A 19,968-nucleotide genomic window follows, 5' to 3' on the forward strand; every position below is an offset into this window, starting at 1 on the left:
CCACCAAGCCGCTCTCTCTGCCATTGATTGCGAAGATAAAAATCAATCCCAGCTAAGGAGGGAGAAGTTAAAAATAAATTGTGTGGATTGATTTCTGTTAAGACGTTTTGTCTCCCAGTTAAAAAAAAATGGAGGAAAAAAGATATCTATTCGAACATGGTGTATTTAACTTCCATGAAAATAGAGAGAATGATCCAAGCTGGGGAAATCAAAAGTTTAACTCCCCATCCCATCTAGTTTCATTGCTGTGAGATTTCATGGTAAAAAAAAATCCCTCTCTCCCCTAGGTGGAAGGCAAGTCCTGTTTGTCTCCAAGTGAATTTGTTGCTTGTTGAAGTTGTTACATTGACAGTCCTAGGAGATGACATCAAGTAGCCACATAACAGGTGCAGCCTGTGCCAATTGTACTGTGGGACCAACATCTGCTCACCTGATACCACTGGCTTAGATTCAGAAAAGCATGCCTATTTAGGAGAGTATTAAGCACATGCTTAACTTGAAGCACACGCTTAAGTCCTGTTGAAGTCATGTGATGAAGTGTTTTCCTGAATTGAAGTCAGAGCCTGTAAGACACAGCATGAGATTAATAGGCCATTTTTATTAGTTATTTTTTGAGATGTTAAATTTATAGAGCTAGTGGGGAAATAATCATTTTCCCCTCATGAAAAAGTTTCAACGTGCATTCTTTTTGTTTTTGTTGGAAGAGCGTCCACATTTTTTAGGTTTTCATTGTAGACCTGACGAACAAAAATGTTTTGGTTTTCAATAGAAACCCCCAAATTTTGGATAAACATTGGAATTTTTCACTAAAATTTCCATTTAGTCAAACAAGCCCTTTTCCAGTGAAAAAACATTTCAACTGAAAGTTTGTGACCAGCTCTATTAATTTGATTCCTATGCTGGTAGTCATTAAAAAGCCAATATTTATGCCAGAAGGAGCTATCAGAGGTCCCACAATGCATAAGCCACATTCATTTGGGGGCAGAAATAATTCCGTGGAATTTCTAGGGCTAACTGCTCTCACTGATACCAATAGAAGTAACTATTTGAAGTGAGTCAGGCCTTTTGCATGCAAAATGGGTTCAGGTCTTCACAATCTTTGTTATCGGATTTATGCGTATAGTGCCTCAGAGAGAGACTAAGTGACTTTCCCAAGGTCACACAGGAAGTATGGGCAGGGATGGTGTCACTAGCCTGTTTGCCATAAGATGGGAATGGACGACAGGGGATGGATCACTTGATGATTACCTGTTCTATTCATTCTCTCTGAAGCACCTGGCATTGACCACTCTCAGAAGACTTAGATACTGGGCTAGGTGGACCTTTGGTCTGACCCAGCATAGCTGATCTTATGCGGCAGCAGCGGCGGCTCCAGGCACCAGCGCTCCAAGCACGTGCCTGGGGCGGCAAGCTGCGGGGGGCGGCCTGCGAGTCCTTGCGAGGGCGGCAGTCAGGCAGCTTTCGGCGGCTTGCCTGCGGAAGGTCCGCCAGTCCCGCGGATTCGGCGGCAATTTGGCGGCGGGTACGCCGAAGCCGTGGGACCGGTGGACCTCTTGCAGGCATGTCACCGAATCCATGGGACTGGGGACCTCCCGCAGGCGCGCTGCCAAAGGCAGCCTGCCTGCCGTGCTTGGGGCAGCAAAAAATCTAGAGCCGCCCCTGTATGGCAGAGCAGAGAAATGAACCCAGGTCTCTCAAATCCTAGGCTAGGACCCTAACCACCATCCTTCTAGACAAGTGACTGGTAGTGCAGACAGTGGAGGAGAATTTTGCCCTAAATTTCCCACATTCCACCCAGAATCCAGTCCTCCAGAAGAACATCAGTTTTCAGAGCAGTTTGCTCTCACAGCACCGAACCTCCAGGCTGCTAATGACAAAGCGACTGCTCCCTGCTCGCACGTGATAATACCACAGACACCGTCTGAATCAGGAAGAATGCCAGCCATAGTCAAACTGCCCCCTGCCCTTAACATCTCTGTCTTAACTCCCTTATCATCATCATTTGCAACCAGAGCAGGCAATACAGCAGCGGTTCTCAAGTCGCGCTGCTGTCACAGCAACAGTGATTGATTGGAGGGAGTCGCTGAACACAGGTCAGGTGCTCAGAGCAGCCACCGATCAGAGAATCACTTGATTTGGGGGAAACCAGAGTCGAGAGAGAAAAGCCCAGTTTTAAAGGTGCCCAGGAAACTGAACAACAAATGGAATACAGTAGAAGGTGGCCAGATAGGAGGAGGAATGGCAAGAGAGACAGAGTGATAGATATTAACAACGGTTAACTAGCCAGTGTCTGTGCACTTCTGGGCTAGCCACACAGCTCTCATTAGAATTACATCCTACATGCTCCTAAGCAGCTGAATAAATATGCCACATGGGCTGCAGGAGGAAAGGGAGTCTATGGTCCAGCTCTTTAAAAAGGCTGGGATAATGATTATTTATTACTCCCCATCATGTGTCCCTTTGGTTAATGGTGCAGGGAGCTTCCAATTTGAAGTGGAAATGAAGCGGATCCTGAGGCAAATAGCAATCCCTACTGATCGAAGATTGAGGCAGGAGGGTTGCTACCACATTCAGATCCAAGTTCTTCCCGCGGTGGAGGGTGTTCAGCTCCAAAGGGCTGGTTTGGTCCACTGGAGAGAACGGCCACCAGCCACAAAGTTCAAATAAGGAGCCAAGCTTCCCCAAGGTTCAGAGAGGGTTGGATCTGAGGATTTGGTATGGACTCATCTCTAGTTTCTAATCCAGAAGAACACCCACCAATTTCCTTACTCTGCTGCCCTGTAGAACCCTGTCTAAACCAGAGTTCAGACCATGTTAGCCTGCATTGTGTTTGGGGCTATCCAACCCACACCACGCCCTACCATCCTAAAACGACGCAATTAGCATGCAATTGCCTCGCCCCATCTCTGTCCTTCAGTGCTCATGGGTTATAGTTGGTTCAAAGAGAATGGCCGAGTTCTGGTCCAAAGTTCTAAATAGCCCCACCCTCCCTCCGGACCCCTGCAGATATTGATAGACGTGGGAGCACAGGGGTATTAACCAGATGATGAGCTAAACTAGCAGAACATCTGATATGCTAGGAGAACATCATCAAGGAAAACTAGAATCTTCATGCTACACATCCCAGAGCACTTGATTATTATTGTTTTTATAGCTGGTAGGTAATTTTTCAATGAGGGGTTTTTGGGGGAGGGAGTAGAGGGGGCAAAAATGACTCTTCAGCCAAGTGGAAATTGTCATGAGAAAAATCTCCATTTTAAAGTCTTTTCGGGCTTTACTGAAAAAAATAAATGTTTCAGTTTTTGAAAACTTTGGTTCTTGATCACCTGAAAAAGTCTCTGAAAAATTGAGGGGAAAATGAATAGCTACCTTCAAAATGTTTCCCTGGAAAGAAAACACATTTCCAACCAGCTCTGTAATGTGGAAATCCCCAGAGATCTGAAACAGGGATCAGGGCCCCATTCTGCTAGGCACCATGCACAGGTATAACAAAAAGACTGTCCCCACCCAAAGAGTTTACAATGTAAGCTTTATCCAGGAGACTAGAGCAACAACTCAAGTAATTAACAGCAATCCAAATCTGATAGGCGTCTGTGGATCATCTCCAAGGCTGGATTCAGAAAGTGAAACCATTTTGGTCACAAGTAGACACAGGCAGGATGGGCCGTGCACTACAGCTACAGAGAAAACTATAGGCATTCTCTACTTGATGAAAATGTAGTGGAAAAAACGACACTGATTTTAATGGAGATATTGCAGCTGAATGACTCACAGACCCCCTTGAAAGTAGTTATTCGAAAGCATGTTAAAATAATATATTTTGGGGTTATTTTTGCAAATGGCTTTTTTTTTTTGCAAAGGGCAATTTTTAGATGATGTTGCAGCGATACAATACGAACCCAGTTCCGGCTTTGGCAACAGCACAGTAAACTCATTAATTTAAATGAGATTTGACAGGTGTAACTGAGGGTGGGATTTTGTCTTAAGTATATAACTTATGCATTATTGTCCAAGCTCAGATATGACTATGCTAGGCATCTTAGAAATAACAGATCAATCTGATAGCTATTCAGTGTGTGATGAGTTTAATTCATAGAATCATAGGACTGGAAGGGACCTCGAGAGGTTATCTAGTCCAGTCCCCTGCACTCATGGTGGGTCTAAGTATTATCTAGTATTATCATTCATATGAATGACAACTGGAATGTGGCCACTCCTTCTTTAATTGAGTCCATCATAATATACGTTTACTGTGTCCTCTCTTATTCATCTTCTTGCCACACTAAACAATCCCCATCATTTCAATCTCTCTTCATATTATAATTTTCAAAACCTCTAATCATTCTCATTCACCCTCCTCTGCACCTCTTCGAATTCTGCAATATCTTTTTAAGGTGGTCACTAACTGCACGCAGCATTCCAGAGGAGGGCAAGCCACTCATCATAACATTTTCCATATTATGCACCCTAACATCTTGTTAGCTTCGTTTGGAGGTAAACTGAGCCACACAACTTTACTCCTGCTGAGGATCTGACCTCGCTAGCCTAATGATGAACTCAGTTACACTGGATATACACTGGTGGATATCTAGATAGCTGAATATACCAGCGGACATCTATATCTATATCTCCTGATTCATTCTGGGCATAGAGTGAGATCAGAATCAAGGCCTGCGCACATATCTCTAATGCAGCTGTTAAAGCTCAACACGTTCTTAAATGGTAATTTGTAAGTTATTTAACGTTCAAAATAATATAAAAAAAAATCTGCCAATTAAGTCTAAATGAAATGCAGAGCGAAGTACATTTAAGACACCTCATTTAAAGTGTTGCCAAATATTTTTACTTGGAGTAATTAGTGACTATTAATTTGAGCCCCCAAGCGCTCCATTTCCAGTGGTTGCCAATTTAAGGCAGACAAATGCTCACACCACGCAGGGTTCCCCATCACCCATACAAAGAGTTCAACATCCCAGGCCTTGTTCTAGTGCCGTTGAGAGCTACAGAATGATAAACTCTTATCAGATGTGCTGTAAGCCGGAAAGGGACACAGGAGCCTGGGAACGCTCTAGACTGCCGAAATAAAAAGCCAGTTTAATGCAGGCTCTCTCAGAGGTCTGGTGTACAGTAGATGTTTACCAAAAGATCTATGGGTGTCTCCAATTGCAGACACATAGGTTATTAAGATTCGCTAGTATATTTTCTAGAGGCAGAAGTGCTAATTACATCAAAGGAGCTCTACCCTGCCCCCGGCACTGAGCTAGTGATCTCCCCAGTTAAACAATCACTTGGAAAAGCTCATTTTTTTTCCCCAATAGAAGAAGCGATTTTGCATAATTTTAAAGAAAACAAAAGAACAAAAAGCCCACCCGCTCTGCAAAAAGAGAGAGCTCTTGAAGGGCCAAGCCTGTTTCTTTGTTATCCTACCCCCATCCTCCCACCCAAAACATCAGCTTCATCTCTGTCAAAACTTGCTTGGATCATCTGGGCCTCTCTCTCACCAAATCATTTCTCTGCCATTGCAGGGCTCTCGGGCGCTGGTGCACCTGGGTACCTCCTGTTCTTGGCTTGTGGCACACGATAATTTAGCCTCCCGAGGGCTGTAGTACTATGGTCTAATTCTGGTTGGTGGCATGGGTGTGGGAGTGGCTGCGTGGCGATGAAGGCCTGCGTTATACTGGAGATCAGCCAGATGATCTGGTTGTCCCTTTTGGCTTTGAACTCTGTGACTCTAAGATCACCACCATCCTCAAGGTCTTCATTGCTCAATCCTCTCCCATTCACAAAAACCTGGATCCTGGTCTCCACCTGGATGAAACTTCCTCTGCAGCTGCTTTCTCATAGGGTGGCCATTCTCTCACCCCCTCCCCCTGGTTTGTCCCCATGGGACATGCTGGGGAGCAGTTGGGCTGTTCCACCAGCCCCTTGCCTTCTTGGGCAGTCTCCTCCTTTGGGTTCTCCCTTCCCCATCCACAGGGTGGTCATCCACCCCCCACCTCTCCCAACCTTCTTTCCCTTTGATTCAGCCTTATATCTTCCTCTCTTCCCAAATCCCCCTGCCTTCCTCTCTAGTCACTTTGCCTTCCAAGCTGATCTCCTGTCTGACCCATTAGCTCTCTGCCTCCTTGTTTGACTGTCAAGCCTGGTCAACTCTTCTATTTGCCTCAATGGCTGCTCACTCAACATTGTCTTCACCGGACACTGTTTCTCTGCCCTCTCTATCAAGGCCATGGTTTGCTAACAGGTGCTCCGTGGCATTTTCCAGACAACCATAACAACAGTCTGCACCTTCCATTTGGGGAATTACGATCTGCCCTGTAAGGTGGGTAAGAATCATCATATTAGATAAGGAAGCTAAAGCACTGAGAGATCAGTCAACTTACCCAAGGCCATGCAGTAAATCTGTGCCAGTCAGGTATTGTTCCCAGGCCTTCTGACTTCCAGTCCCATGCCTTACCTCTAAACCATCCTTCCTCCCTCCAGGAAGAAGAAAACATGCTGTATAGCACAGGATCTACCTAGCCCCAGCCTGCCACACCACGCACCCACTCCCCTCAGATATTGTGTCAATGTACCTGAATAAAGACATATTCATCCTGGACAACAAGTGAGTTGGTGTCGATGGAGCGCAAAAACGGTCCGCTTCTGGTAGTCTCCGAGCACTCCTGGATCCGACAGGTTATATAGTGGGCGTCTGTAATAGGAGCATAGGCACACATGAGAAATTCCTGCCCAGGAGCTCATGGTCCAAAAACGTAATAAGCAGCTCAAAAGAAGGGCACAGAATGGAAATGTCAGCCTGGGCTACTGTATCCTGGATGTTAAAGTTAAATGTGTTTGCCATCCTCATGCTTCAGGGCATCAGATGATCACCTGATTAGGTCAGGAAGAAATTCCACCCCCCGTATGTAAACCACTGCACCCACTTCTATCCAGGGTCTAAACTCTGTGTACTCCTTATAAACACATCAAAAATTCATTAGGCCCCCAAGGCATAGAAAAAGATTTCCCACCCACCAGACTGCTCTCCTTCTATCCACCACATACGCCTATTCAGACTCACTCATAACCTCTCCCCAAATCATCCGAGCCCTGAGGAGATAGATGAGCCTTGCAGCGTACCCTGAATGTCAGCAGATCTGGCCTGTGATGGCCGAGGAAGGAAATCAGTTCCAGGGTCTAGCCTCTCATACGAAATGCGCTGCCACCTTCTGTTCAACCCAGGAAGTCATTAGCTCAAGCCTCTTGGCTGACCCCAGCTTTTGTGGTATCCCACAGAGAGAGAGAAAGCCAGCAGCCAATCCATATCGGGTTTGGTCATGATAAACCTTACAACTTCCTCCAGAAGTTAATCGACAGCTAGCGCAGATCACAGAGCTTACAGTCTAGAACAGTGGTCTCCAAAGTGGGGTGCATGCACCGCAGGGGGTGCGCAAGATGATCCATTGGGGGGCGTGGTAGGAGGAGCACCGCCAGAGGGGAAAAAAAAGGGGGGCAGCCAGAGGAGGGAGGGAGCAAGTGAGCGGGGAAGCTGACCCCCACAGCAGGCAAGGCCACTCGGAACGCAGGGGCTTAAGTGTACGGGGAGATTTTGGCAAACCAGTAAAGTGCCTGAAACCCCTATGGCTTAGTGTTAAAAGCGGCCTAGTCAGCAAGCTGTAAATTGGCCATTCAGCAATCTCAGCTTGACCAAGGCAGAAGGGGAGGGGGTTTTGGGTGCCACAGAAAGGGCAGCTTGACCCCACGTCCTTCCTGATAAGAATTGTGTTCAAGTTGCTGATACATGCATTTTAAAAGAGCAGGATGTGCCCCAGGAATGTCTATTGGGGTCTCAAGACTGCAAGCGCTGGAAAAACCCACACCTGGTTAATCAATAATCAGAAGGAGTCTCTTGCTTGCCCATTGGAACTGCTTGCTTGACAAGGTTTCTTTAAGGGACATGTCATTCTATTACTAATGTATAAATAAAGGGGGAAAGCTTGAGATAGTGGGACTCCTCTGGGGGACGCTTCGGGACTGGTCTCTCCCTCTGGATGCATCTTGTGTTCCCCACTGGCAGACGGGTTGCTACTGTGCCACTCGAGAGCCACATTCAGCTTTGGTAATTATCAAGGATTGGGGGTGTTTTACTAATCTTGTTGCGGAAGTGCGGAAGTGCTTAAGTCTAAGTAAAGTTTAGCTTTAAGTGAAAGCACTTTTGTGTTGTCCTGTTTGTGCCAGCCATCTATCGGTCGGACGGCCGTGTCGCCCCTGATTTATTTCCTGACACCTCCTCGCACAGAGTAAAAGTTACCAAGAGCTTTGGGTTGAAAGAACCCAGGGTAACATTAGGGGCTGCAGGGCCCTGGGCTAAGGGGGCCCCGGGGGCCTGCCCTGCAGCTCTAAAGCCCCTTTCGGAATGTGGCCCTGAGTCCTCCGGCCCGTGGAGGAGCAGGGGCAGCCGTGCAGCCAGCGGCCAGAGAGAAGCAGTGCTTTCCCCTTCAAAGCGCGCTTCTCTCCAGCCGCTGGCTGCACGGCTGCCTCTGCTCCTCCAGAGTCCTCCAACCCGTGCTCGCAGGGTCACATTCTGAAAGGGGCTTTAGAGCTGCAGGCCAGGGCCCGGGGCCCCCTTAGCCCAGGGCCCTGCAGCCCCTAAAGCCCCCGCATTCTGGGTGTCCCTGCCTGCCCAGAATCGCGGCCATGGGAGCGGTGCCGCGCTGCGCAGACCCACCTGCACACCCCCTGCACCAAACAGGAGCTGCCCCAGGTAAGTGCTCTGCACCTCCTGCCTGCCCCAGCCATGAGCTTCCTCCTGCACCCCCACCCTGAGCGCCCCCCTGCACCCTAACTCCCTCCCAGACCCCGCACCCCCACCCTGAGCGCCCTCCCGCACCCTAACTCCCTCCTAGACCCCGCACCCCACCCTGAGCGCCCTCCTGCACCCTAACTCCCTCCTAGACCCCGCACCCCCACCCTGAGCCCCCTCCCACACCCTAACTCCCTCCCAGACCCCGCACCCCCACCCTGAGCGCCCTCCCGCACCCTAACTCCCTCCCACCCCCACCCTGAGCTCCCTCCCATACCTTAACCCTAATCCAGACCTTCGAATCGCTGTATCACAAAGTGTTAAACCAAGATTTTCAGAAATAATGAAGCATATTCAATCACATTGCTCTCACTAAGCAAAAAGGTTTTTTGTACCATTAATAAATAAAATAAAATAAAAAAATATTTTAAAAATATTGTTTATTTCATATTTATCTCATCCTTTTTTAATTTCTATTTTTGTGTATGTTTTATAATGTACATAATATATGAGTACAATAGTACATGTATATAATTTATACATAAATAAATATACATATATTGGGGGTGCGTGCTCAAAAAATTTTTACTGATAGGGGTGCGCGATCAAAAAAGTTTGGAGACCACTGGTCTAGAAGACATAAGAATAGATGCGAAGAAAGGAGTTGTTTTAGATAAAGGCCCCAAATCTATATTCCTCCCCCACCCCTCAACACATACTTTCACTGTGTACCTCATTGAGTAATCAATTTAGCTCTATTGACTTCAATAGAACTATCCTGATTTAAACTAGCTCAGGATCTGTTCAGAGCCTTTAAGAGGCAGCTCTAGGAGAAGGTGGTGGGGCCATCACACCAGGACTGGAACATCATTCCATGACTTGGAGGCTGCTTCTGAGAAGGCCTGGGAGCAGGAGGAGGACATGAATAAGTAGTACAGGGAAGGACCCAGTTCAGTAGGTAGATTAATAAACAGGCATGCGGTGCAGGGAGAATCCAATAAGAGACTGACCCAAGATGTAGGCAAGTCAGTATGGAGCCATGCAGGGCATGGTAGTTATGGACAAGAGTCTTAAACTTGATGCAAGTGGAACTGGGTCAATCAATTAAGAGAAGGCAATGATGTGGTCTGGTCAGTGGTGCTCTGCCTACTTTCTATTACCTCAATACTTTTCATAGACATGAAGCCTCCCAACACCCTCATGACGTGGGTAAGTATATTACATCAGTGTGTCACATGGGGAAACTGAGGCCCGGTCCAAGGTTGCACAGCAGGTCAAGCAGCAGCACTGGAAATATAGGGCAGGAGGCCACAGTCCCTTCCTTGACAGCAAGGCTTCAAAAGGAAAGCTCCTCTTAAGCCACCTGTTTTTTCCTAGGGACGCTGTGGAGATCTAAGGTGATGGCCTCTAGCCATTAGTAGTCAGGCACAGGCCTGCCAGTGCAATGGAAAAGGAAAAAATAAATTAGGTAATGATTAATGCTGTAGTAAGCCTTCCAGGCCACACAAGCCATTACTCTGATCCCTTGACAGCTCTGCTCTCGCCCCTGAAGATCACATTTACCAGCTAAGCTTGGGAAGGGGAGGGAAAAGAAAGGAATGTGAGGTCAGACAAGAAGGGTTTTCATCTTGGACCCAGGAACTGTATCCACATTCTAAGATCTAAATGCTTGCTCAAGTCAGTGGAAAATGCTGATGTGCAGAGATGCTCAAAAAAGCACCACAACTTTGTTGATTGAGGCGTTCAGCAATCCAGAGCACATGAGGAAAAAACAAACTTGCTAACCTTTCACTGGAGCTGCTGCTGGGAATGGGCCTGCCCGTCAATAGGCTCAGACCAATGACTCCCTTGAGAGCTGGCTGCATTAATGCAGCACCATGGCTCTCTCACCGATGTGCCACCTGTAATACGGGACTGCCCTGCAAAGTGAGTTGGGCAAAGTCATCGCAGTTTTGACCAAAGGAGAAATGGAACTCAACAGGTAATTGAAACAAAATGGCTGCATCAGGGTACTAGCCAGATGGAGATTAGCCTTCTCCAGGGTACTGCTATAGGTTGTTGTGCTTTTAGCTATTAGTTATGTGCTACTGTGTTATTATGTATAGTCTAAAAGAGAAATTGCCGCTGGGACAGAATGAGATTCTTCGTCTGCGGAAGCACGTGGTTGAGAGGAAGGATGGTCTCATGTTGAAGTCACTAGACTGGGAGATGGGGGGTTTTCTTCAAGATTCTGACAGAAGGGTACAGAGAAGGGCAACACAGGTGATTAGGGGTATGGAACAACTTCCATACGAGGCGAGATTAAAAAGACTGGGACTGTTAGAAGAGAGATAGTTAAGGGGGGGGTCTACAAAATCATGAACAGCGGGGAGAAAGTGAAAGTGAGATTAGGGAAAGTGATTAGGGAAGTGTTATTTACCCCTTCACATAACCATAAGAACGAGGGGTCACCCAATGAAATTAATAGGCAGCAGGTTTAAAACAAACATAAGGAAGTCCTTCTCCACACAACACACAGTCAACCTGTGGAAACTCTTGCAATGGGATACTGTGAAGGCCAAAAGTAACACTTCAAAAAAGAACTAGATAAGTTCATGGAGGATAGATCCCTCAATGGCTATTAGCAAAGATGGTCATGGATGCAACCCCGTGTCCCTAAACATCCACCTACCAGAAGCTGGGACTGGACTACAGGGGATGGAGCACTCAGAATTGCCCTGTTCTGTTCATTCCCTCTGAAGCATCTGGCACTGGCCACTGTCAGAAGACAGGATACTGAGCTAGATGGACCATGGTCTGACCCAATATGGCTGTTCTTATCTTTGTGTCACTTTGGGTAATTCACTTAACCTCTTTTTGCTTCCGTTTCTCAACATGTAAAAAAGTGACCAAGCAGGGAGAGAGATGAGGCTGAATTCTTTAGTATGCTTTGAGATCCTTGGCTAGAAAGTGTCCTAGAAAGGCACAGTGTTATTTAGGTCCTGTGTGTCTAAATGGGGATGTATCGGATAGGACAGAATTATACACAGCGTCCTTGTACTCGGAGCAGCACAGAGGGTTTTACAAAGCAAAAATTGCACCAGCCACGTAAGTAAACTTGACAGTCACGTAGCCAGCCAGGGGTGCTGGCACTAGGGGTGCTGCCACACCCCCTGGCTTGAAGTAGTAACAACAAACACCAAATACATGGTTTCCATCATCAGCACCCCCACGATAAAAATTAAATTTCAGCACCCCTGCCAGGGACCAAACTGGGAACGCTGGCCTTTACACTGCTTCCCAGTTGAGGGACAAAATGAAAACAGCACTGGGAGGACACCTACCATGATGGCACATTTCTTCTAGACAAAGGAAGTTTTCTGCGCCCTTGAGTGTCAAGTACTTGTAGACTTCTCTACAAAAAGCAAGGACACTTAAAATATGAGAAAATAGAGAGTTTCCAAGAAGTGAGGTGAACAAGATGCCATGGTTTTGGTTCACACCACGTGAAGCCACTTCACAGCCCTTGAGATTCATTTGGAAAGTCCAGCTGCCTAGAACCCAAAATGGCAAAAGGGAAGTTAATATAAAACCATCGGTTTAAGCTCCAAGTATTGCACATAGATAGGATCTTTTGGCCCTGAAAGCCTGCTGCCAGCCTCGGAGTCTGAGCCTCTCCAGAGTCAGCCAAAGGTTTTGCTCTGTGTTTCGATGGAAGATTCTTGGGACCCCATTCATGTTTCTATTAAATGTAGCTAATTGTGTTTCCATACTCAAGCCCAAGACTGGCCAGGTTTTGCAAAGTTCCAGGTTCTCTAGCACAGCTCCACTAGGGTGACCAGACAGCAAGTGTGAAAAATCAGGACGGGGGTGAGGGGTAATAGGAGCCTATATAAGAAAAAGCCCCCCAAAATCGGGACATCTGGTCACCCTAGCTCTACTGAAAGCCTCTGGTAGGAAGGAAAGGAGTCCCTGGGAAATGAAAGGGAGAATATAATGAAGTGTTGCCTACAAAAGATGAGAAATGGGCCCTGAAGTTAGCAGAGACTCCTCTAGTAGAGGTTCGTTTTGGCAAACATCACTGGAGACTTCAGAGTAAGAGGCTCTAGCATGGGTTTGGGGCAGAGGTACTAAGAATTTCAAGGTGGCCAAGACTACAATGCTGGTTCTGAGCAGTTGTACCGGGAACTTAAGTGCAATGGAAAACGCACTGTTAGTTCTGGGCAGTGCCACTGATAAATAAAGGGTAACAGAAACTACCCCACTCACTCCAGTCCCAGCACTAAGAACTTTACAGTAATAAAGCATGCAGCGGTATATTTCCACTCCAGCAATGTGTGCTTCCTCCTGTCTAGATCTGGAAAACTAGCTCTAGCAACATTACAAGCTCCCTTCTTTCAAGGTCCTCCAGATCTTCTTGTATGAGGTACCTATCTCATAGAGCTGGAAGGGACCCTGAAAGGTCATCAAGTCCAGCCCTCTGCCTTCACTAGCAGGACCAAGTACTTATTTTGCCCCAGATCCCTAACTGGCCCCCTCAAGGATTGAGCTCACAACCCTGGGTTTAGTAGGCCACTGCTCAAACCACTGAGCTATCGCTAGTGTCTCTTTTGGTAATGTGCTTGTTTCTGGATTTACCACAGAAGCCTCTACTCTACTCCCCATGGCTACGTCACCTGCTTTTAGTCTCTTGCTAGACCCCTTAAATCCAGGGCCGGATCTCAGGGCTTACTCTCCCGCTGGACTTCCTTCTTCTCCTTGATGACCTACGTTATCCCAGGGAGTGACTACAGCCCCCTTTCGGCTTTCCATCTCCTGGCTTTATAGCCCTTCCCCAGCTGGGCTTCATTCTTAATGAACCCTGGCCCTCCCACTCACAGGTGATGCCTGGTAATCTAACTGGCCTCTCAGGCCCTCACGAACTCTAGCAGGACTGGAGTAGGGTGCACACCCCAGCACACACCCTCCAGCTCAAGACTGTCCCTCATGTGGGCATAGATGCCTTCCGCCCTGGAGTTGCTGGAGCTGGGCCTTCTCCAGGCTACCTAGCCTGAGCAACAGTCGGCCCTATTCTTCCATACCGTCCCGGTTCTTCTCCCCCAGGAACTCCTGATCCTCTACAGCTGCTCACAAGCCCAGTTCTGCAGCTACTTAGCGTCTCCTGAATTCTTTTTGCTTGCTCCAGCACATCCCACAGCATCCTTTCCAGCGGGGTCTGTGCTTGTCCCTGTTTCTGGCTGGTTCTTCTCCCTCCTAATCTTTTAACTCTGTGCAACCCCCTACCAAGTGCGTGGATTCAATGTCTGCAACGTCCACGGTCACCACCACCACTTCTACTTTGCCTGCCTCTTGCATACTCCAGATACAGGACACACACTCATTTTTTTCTACATCACTGGGGCCCACGCCTTCCCCTTTGCTACCCTACAATTTCCTGAGAGGGTAGTGTCTTTTTGTATGGCCAGCTTCTCAACACCCAAAACAAACCCTCACCCTTGCCTTGTCAGTAGGCTATGCTTCTGCATCCTTCTGTCTAGCCCCACCTCTCCCAGGATAACCTTCTCCTCACAGTTCATACAAGGGTATGCTCTTCTTATGTGCCCTTGTGGACCACAGGCAAAACATACCCTAGGTTGTGCCTCTGGTCTCCTGGCCCCTGTATACCTTTTCCTCCCCTGCTTCCTCTCACCCCTGGTGGTTTCCTTTCTCAGGATCTCTATGAGCTACCGCTGTTGCCTCCCCAAGATCGCCAGCTACCTTCTCAGCTCAGCTTGCTCCTCCATCTGCCTTGGTTGGGTCTCCAAATGTTGCTGGAGGACTGCCTCCACAGCCCCTGGAGCTCCCCAGGGAGCTCAGGTAACCATGTCTGCCCCTCCATATGCCAGCATGGGAGTATAGACCTGAAGGGTTCCACACACTCTGGTTCCGTTTTCTTACCTGAACGACCCCATCTTCCTCTTGTGTCTGGCGGGGATAGTCTGCCCGCATTTCCCCACCAATTGTAACAAGGTCCCTGCTCTCTGCATGTGTCTCTTTTCTGGTAACATGCCTGTTTCTGGGTTTACCACAGAAGCCTATTCTACTCCCCATGGCTACTTCTCCCTGGCCTAGGCTCTTGCCAGACTCCTTACTCCAGGGCACAATCTCAGGGCTTACTTGCCCCCTGGACTTCCTCTTTGTCCCTGACAACCATCCTCACCCCAGGGAACGACTGTGGCCTCCTTCTCCTGAAGCCCCCTTCTTGCTTTCAGCCTCCTGGCTTTATAGTGTTGGCCCAGGCCTTCCCAGCTGGGCTTCACTCTTAATGAACCTGGCCCTCTTGTAGTTGATGCCAGGTAACCTAATTGGCCTCTCAGGCCCTCGTTAACCCTATCAGGGCTGGTGTGCAGTGCACACCCCAACACAGGTGAATAAAAACAACCTTCTAAGATACATATAGCGTTATGTCACCCACAGATGGCAACATCCCAGCATGCATGGCACGACTCTCTGCAGATCTTTTCTGCACCGAGCATGGGAAGAGCAATGGGAATGCGTCTAGGGTGGTATTTTTAGAAGCCCTTTGCCACAGTACATTCACCCACACAGTCGGTTGGATATTCTTATCCCCCCACACACTGGGTTATTTGCTGATGGTAAGTCACAAAACAGAAGGAAGAGAGGGGGGAAAGCTCAAGTGTTGACATGACAACCAGCTTTCTGCCTACTGGGAAATGTGTCATTTTGAGTGTGTTACACTAGTAATCAAATTTATACAAAGAAGGGCACCTGCTTAACATTTACAGAAAGGCAGGGTTTTTTCCCCCCCCCTCTGCCTATGTTCCGTTTTGTTTCTTATTTAGTTTTATTTAACGCAATGAAGTTGATGAAATAAAACAAGTCTTCAAACCTGACAGACTCTGGATACAATAATGAGCTTGTCTCCCTTCCTGGGGCAGACAGTCTATCCCATGGTCTGACAGGAAATGAAAAGATAATTTACTGAATATTGAGGATTAAACATGACTGGCTATACTAAGAAATAGCCCCATTCAAGCAGGAGGTTAAATGATGGAATCCACTGCAATAAGGCAGGAAACAGGTATTTCACAATGCAAAGGGATCAGATTAAAGACACACCTGAATTAAAAGCTCAGATCTGAACATGCGCAGACTTTGGGGAAGTCCAGAATCCAAGAACTCCAAGGCCAGAAGGGACCATTATAATGGTGTAGGCTAACCTCCTGCCTACCACAAGCCAAAGAGTCTGGCAATAGGACTCCAACTTGGGTATCCCACCTAGCAGGGCAGAGCATGAACCATTAAGCTCTTGGGCAAAAGGAGGAGCCTGGAGCTATCTGAGGATGGTTTTGACCCTCTGATCTCTGGGTTTGGGGCCTGGGCACATGCCTGCTTTGCTCACCCCTCTATTTCTGGGGATATTTGCAGACTGGGCTCACCTCTGTATCAGAAAGCGCATGAAATGTAAATACAGTCGGACAGGGTTGGTGGAAGGTCAAACTGTAAACCTGGGGGTGAAAGGGTTCAAAGGGTTTCCAGCAGCTTGGGGACTCGGCGAGTCCCATCTCTAGTCTGAAAGAATACCTCTCCAAACTGACTCCATGCTACCAGAAGGCCTGTCCATGCAACTGGTTCTCAACCCTCCCTTCAAGGCAAGCTTGGGAGGCTTTCTGGGGGCAAGCAGGGAGGAAGGCAGCCTGGAGGGGGCCAGCCCTCCTGCCAGGGAGAAGGAAGGATCGGAAGTCAATGGAAGGTTGAATGGCTTGGGGAAGGTTTGCCACACTCTGGTCTGACACTGTGCTAAATCCTGCTGCCTGCTTGCAGCTGGTGCTTTTGTTGCAACCAGAGAGAGGAGGAGAACTGGCACAGATCACAGAGGTGGGTCCTGATCTGCAAAATCTGGCTCTGCACTTTGTCTAAGGGCATGTCAATACTGCAATCTCGGGGCATGACTGCAACTCGAGTAGATAGACCTGAGCTGGCTTGAATCCTGCTAGCTCAGGATCCAGAGCAGTACAGCCATGGCAACCGGGACGGTACAAGCTCACCTGGAACCCTGGGTAATCACTCGCGGCACTAGTTCACACTGAAACCCACGCTGCTGCAGCTTCAATGCTCCGGCACCCGAGTTAGCCCGAGCTGCAATCAGACCCCACACCGGCAGTGCAGACATCCCCTTAGTCTCTGTGGTTTGGATCGAGGCTTATCTCTAGCCATTCATTTTAAACTAGGTTAATAAACAGGCTTGTTCGAGGGCTGCGACAAGAACCAGAAAGGACAGTTGAGACACCGAACCTTTTCTTGTCCTGTGCGCTTGCAGCTCATGCAGAGTTGGCCATACAGTCTGGCCAGATGGATGAACACCCACTCGGGTACCAACAGGGCAAGATCATCAGCTGGGGTAAATCTGCATTGTTCTCAATGGAGAAATGCTGATTTACACCCACTGAGGATCTGGCCCACTGATTACACAGCTTGCAAATCCGATAGAAGGGCTGAGGCCCTGAGAAAGGCTGGAGGTAGGAAATACACAAATCTCAGGAGATTTCCAGTCCAGTTTTGCAAAGCCAAGAGGCTAGGAGATATTTGGACACACATACGGGTGCTTGTGCCCAAACTATATCACAGAACCTTTAAAGATTTGGCCATCATTAGTTGTGAGGTGCTTGTGTTAACGGAAGGTTACCCCTGGGGTCTGGTTTGGTTACGTCGTTGCTCTAGGGGACACATCTCATTACAAATGGAACACAAGAACTACAGCTGCAAACAACGTTGCAAAAAAAAAAAAATGTTTCACGCAGCCCCAACTGGAAGACTGAGCCAATCAAGGATTTGGGCTGTCTTAAAATGTATGTGGACTTTATAATGCACCACAGTGCTACTGTCTCAGCTCATTTGTGTGTGAAGCAACGTGGACACCTAGTGGCTTGGAGGGATTGCGACAGCCTTGCATTTTCTATTTTCATGATCTTGTGAAAAAATTCTCCTACCAACTTTCCCTACTTAGGATTCCAGAGGACCCATCCACCTTATGGGTACAGGATAGCAGGACTCCTTGTAAATGCCTGCTAATCATATGTAGCATCTTACAATGGAGGATCTCAAAGCACTTCACAGACATTAATTAACGTGGCTTTAAAACACACTTGGGAAGTGGGTATGTTTTCACCCCATTTGACAGAAGTGAAGCGATTTCCCCTGAGCCAGTGACAGAGCTAGGGAAGGAGTCCCGCCTCACCGCTCCTTCCGCTGGCAGCCTAGAAGATGCTTAGAGGATTGCAAGGGAAATAAACAGGAAGAGAGACACTGGAGATCTTTCTCCAGTAGGTGGGTCCCTCTCTGACGGGAGGGATGAGCAATCGAACCTGTCAATGCACAGAAAGCTGAAAAGGTCAGACCCACATGGCAGGTGAACATCAGTCACGAGAGATACTTGACATCAAGGCTCCTAATGACTTCCACTGCAAATCGAAAGGAAAAGGGAAGAGAAGAGTCAGTCTTGCCCTTGCGAGAATAGGAAGTGAGAAAGAAAGCAGAGTCCTTCTCAAAAGGCCCCAGAGCTCCCCTCGGGTAGCTTTAGTTAGACATCCTGACGACTCTGTTCAGAGACTTGTGAACCCAGTTTATCCCCAGTCCTGACACATTTTCGAAAAGCCCCATCAGCATCTTACTGTCTGCATCTATCTCAGGCCCCTACCCACGCCAGTCACTGTCTGCACCTTCCTGGAAGGCAGCAGACTTGCTGCACTAAAGAAGATATTACCAGTCCAAAGCCAGCCCACCAGAAAGGGGAGCCCACAGGGGCAGCACTGAATAGTTTGTGCGGGGTCTACAAAGTGCCACCATGCACTGTACTCCGGCAGCTGGTTAGAAACCCTTATGCTATTGGGACAGCTGACTGGTCCCTGCTTTTTTGAATGTAGGCAATGCACCCACAATACATTTCCCCAGCAGGGCCCCATTGGCTCAGCAGGGCCATTGCCAGAATAATGGGCCAGACCTTGCAAAGCAAGGGCTGGACCCTCTCTCTCTCTCTCTATGCTCTATACTGGGGATAACTAGCATCCCAATGAAGATCTGAGTCCCTGCTCCCTCTGAGACTGAGCACTTCCTGAGGGAAGAGAGGGGCCCGGGGAGGTCAAGGATATGGCTCTCCCTAGGAGACAGAAGACTTGGCTGGACACAGAGGGAAGTATACTGCATCCTCTTCAAGGCTGGTGCAGCAGACCTGCCCTTGTGTGCTGCCTGGTTGCCCCACTCGTGTTAATACACCCAGAATGATATTAGCCCTTTTTTGCAACCATATAATTGTAACAGGGGTCTCATTCTCTGCTAGTGCCCCACCTCGTGTCTAGGTCTGAAAACATAGCTCTTGCTGCATCGGGTGCCCCTTGCTGCCTATTGCTTGCTCTGTGATAGTCTTTCTTCTGGTCCCTTGGCCTCCAGCCAGGCCACCATTTACCCTCACTGGACAAGCTGTCCGTATGTGATCTCAGGCAATCTTTGGTTCCAACTCCAGGTCCTGTGCAACCTTGCCAGTGGCTGCTAAGGGAACCCAGCCCCACCAGCTACTCCAGATTCAACCCCAGAGACCCTATGGCTAGCAGCCTAGGTCTGCTCAGTCTCAGACCTTCTTGCTGTTTCTCTGAGCTCCTTCCTACCACACCCCTCTATCTCTTTGCCTATTTCTGGGTTTTACCACTGGAGCATCCTCTGCTCCCTGTGGCTACTTCACCTCTCTCAGCCTTTTGTAAGACTCCATAGCTCAGGGCAGGACCCCAGGGCCCACTCTTCCCTTAGCTCTTTCCCACTCTTCCTCTTTGTCCCCGGCCAATGCTCTTTTTCTCTAGGGACTGACTGCAGACCCGCTCCCTGCAGCCTCTTCCTGCTCTCACTTCCTGTCTTATACTCCTACCCCAATTCTTCCCCCAGCTGGGCTTCATCTGCCATTAGTATTTACCAATCCCTGGCTTCCCTCCAGGTGCCGCATATAAGGTTAATTGGCCCCTTCTGGCCCCCATGAACCCGGTCAGGGCTTGTGTGGAGTGGACACCGCAGCACAATCGCATTGTTGACTCATATTCAGTTTGTGATCACCCATGCACTGCTACAGACTAGGAACCGAGTGGCTAGGCAGCAGTTCTGCAGAAAAGGACCTAGGGGTTACAGTGGACGAGAAGCTGGATATGAGTCAACAGTGTGCC

General features: G+C 48.2%; 1 protein-coding gene across 1 annotated transcript in view; it reads right to left on the reverse strand.

Annotated features, from left to right (window-relative positions):
- SORCS3 (sortilin related VPS10 domain containing receptor 3) overlaps window positions 1–19,968 on the reverse strand; it is a 461,180-nt gene that overhangs the window by 104,826 nt on the left and 336,386 nt on the right. Inside the window, exon 7 of the mRNA XM_034776996.1 lies at window positions 6,576–6,694. Coding sequence (XP_034632887.1) covers window positions 6,576–6,694 — 119 coding nt within the window. The remainder of the gene's footprint in view (window positions 1–6,575; window positions 6,695–19,968) is intronic.

Source organism: Trachemys scripta, chromosome 7 (genome assembly GCF_013100865.1).
Source record: "Trachemys scripta elegans isolate TJP31775 chromosome 7, CAS_Tse_1.0, whole genome shotgun sequence".
Classification (NCBI taxonomy): Eukaryota; Metazoa; Chordata; order Testudines; family Emydidae; genus Trachemys; species Trachemys scripta.